Below are 2,500 nucleotides of genomic sequence, written 5' to 3' on the forward strand. Positions count from 1 at the left end.
GTCTGGTAGAGATATGCTGGCTCTATACATGCTAAAAGTCCTGATTATTTACATGGAGTCTGGTGGAGATATGCTGGCTCTATACACGCTAAAAGTCCTGATTATTTACATGGAGTCTGGTAGAGATATGCTGGCTCTATACACGCTAAAAGTCCTGATTATTTACATGGAGTCTGGTGGAGATATGCTGGCTCTATACACGCTAAAAGTCCTGATTATTTACATGGAGTCTGGTGGAGTTTGGTGATGGTGATTTCGGGGCTGTTTCATGTTAAACTAAAAGGATCTTACTCTTTAACTAAAAGGTCTATCTCCGTAGGGATCCATCCCATAATGTTGTCAGACAATTAGAATAATAATCTGAGTCTGTCAGCGGCAACAACACAACTTTTAGTGAAGGCTGACTGATGCTGAACATCTGTCCTGTAGGGTAACATTACAGTTCGGTTCACAGCTGCCGGTTACAGCGTTTTTGCTTAATACTGGACCAATTTCAAAGATTTCTGTTGACTGAAATTATCATTTTTATTTTATTTTTATTAATTCTTTAACCTGGCAATACAGCTTTAGTTTTTCTTGAAGGTTTTATTATTTTTTTTTCTTTCAGTTTACTTATTATATTTTTCACTGCTTATTTTAGTTTTTTTCGTTTACTCTAATAAGTGTGTTGTCGTGTGTGCAGAGCCACGCAGCGTGTTACCTCGGCGTGCCGCCAGAGTGCACTCTGGGACGTCTGCGCAGCATGCTGCTGCATCCGGCCTGCGTCCGCCTCGACTCCAGAAACTTCAGCAAGATGCACTGCTATCGCATCACAGAGAGCTGCAGCCAAGAACTGGGTACACACACACACACACACTCTCTCACACACTCTCACACACAAACACACACAAAGACACACACACACACACACACAGACACACATACACACACAAACACACACAAAGAGACACACACACACTCTCTCACACTCTCTCACACACTCTCACACAAAAACACACACAAAGAGACACACACACACACACACAGACACACACACACACACACAAACACACACAAAGAGACACACACACACAGACACACAAGCATACAGACACAGACACACACACAAGCATACACACAAACACATGCACACACACACACACACACACACACACACACACACACACATAGACACACAGCATACACAAGCATACAGACACACACATACACACACACAGACACACCCAAGCATACACACATACACACACACACAAAAAGCATACAGACACACAAGCATACAAACATACACAAGCATACACACACACACACACACACACACACAAAAAGCATACACACAAGCATACATACAAACACACAACACACACACACAGACACACAGCATACACAAGCATACACACACAAGCATACATACACACAAACATACACAGACACACAGCATACACAAGCATACACACACACAAGCATACACACACACACACACACACACACACACACACACACACACACACACACAGAGACCACATCCTCTGTGATGCTGTGTGTGAAGCAGAAACACTCGGCTCATTTCCTGAGAGCTTCGGTTTGTCTTCATCTGAGATGTGAAAGTTTAATTTTTTTTAATCCTGATATGAATAATGCTGTCTGTGTTAGTGAGACTCTTTTTAGACAAACACGTTGAGTTTCGGTGCACCTGGCCTGCAGAGAGCCCACAGCAGAGACCCCGCAGGTCCCTGCAGATTTAAAATGGAGCACGTCAGAAACAGAGCTGCAAAGATACACCAATTAAATGTCAACTATTAAATTAATCTCCAACTATTTAGATTATCTATTCATCAGTTTGAGTCATTTCTTATGTAAAAACAGGTCAACTTGTGTGATGTCAGCATGTTAAATGTGAATATTGTTCTAGTTTCTTCTCTCCTCTGGGACAGGAAACTGAATATCTTTATTAACATTATTTAACGGTTATTCAAGGCTTATTATTGCATTTACTAATGATATAATATACACTTTAATTAACTGTTTTTAATAGTTAGTCAGGGCTTATTATTGCATTAACTAATGGTAAAATAGGCACCTTACTTAACTGATTAACATTTAGTTATCAACTCATGGTAAATAATGCATCAGTTAATACCTTAATTAACATGAGCATTGTTAATAAATGTTTATTAGACAATTTATTTTAACCCTTAATGGTTAGTTAATGCTTATTAATGCATTAACTAATGCTAATTAATGTACCCTTATTGTAAAGTGTTACCCTTTGAGTTGTGGCCAAACAAGACATTTAAGGACATCATCTTGGGCTTTTTGGGGAAACACTGATCCACATTTTTAGAGACCAAACTAACCCTAACCCAACAACTAACCCTAACTCAACAACTAACCCTAACCCAACAACTAACCCTAACTCAACAACTAACCCTAACCCAACAACTAACCCTAACTCAACAACTAACCCTAACCCAACAACTAACCCTAACCCTAACCCAACAAC

The 2,500-nt window shown here is 39.8% G+C and overlaps 1 protein-coding gene across 1 annotated transcript in view; it reads left to right on the forward strand.

Annotated features, from left to right (window-relative positions):
* LOC114563327 (diacylglycerol kinase theta) overlaps positions 1–2,500 on the forward strand; it is a 35,241-nt gene that overhangs the window by 17,885 nt on the left and 14,856 nt on the right. Inside the window, exon 6 of the mRNA XM_028590178.1 lies at positions 683–836. Within this exon, the coding sequence (XP_028445979.1) occupies positions 683–836 (154 nt within the window). The remainder of the gene's footprint in view (positions 1–682; positions 837–2,500) is intronic.

The sequence above is a fragment of the Perca flavescens genome, chromosome 10, assembly GCF_004354835.1.
Source record: "Perca flavescens isolate YP-PL-M2 chromosome 10, PFLA_1.0, whole genome shotgun sequence".
Classification (NCBI taxonomy): Eukaryota; Metazoa; Chordata; class Actinopteri; order Perciformes; family Percidae; genus Perca; species Perca flavescens.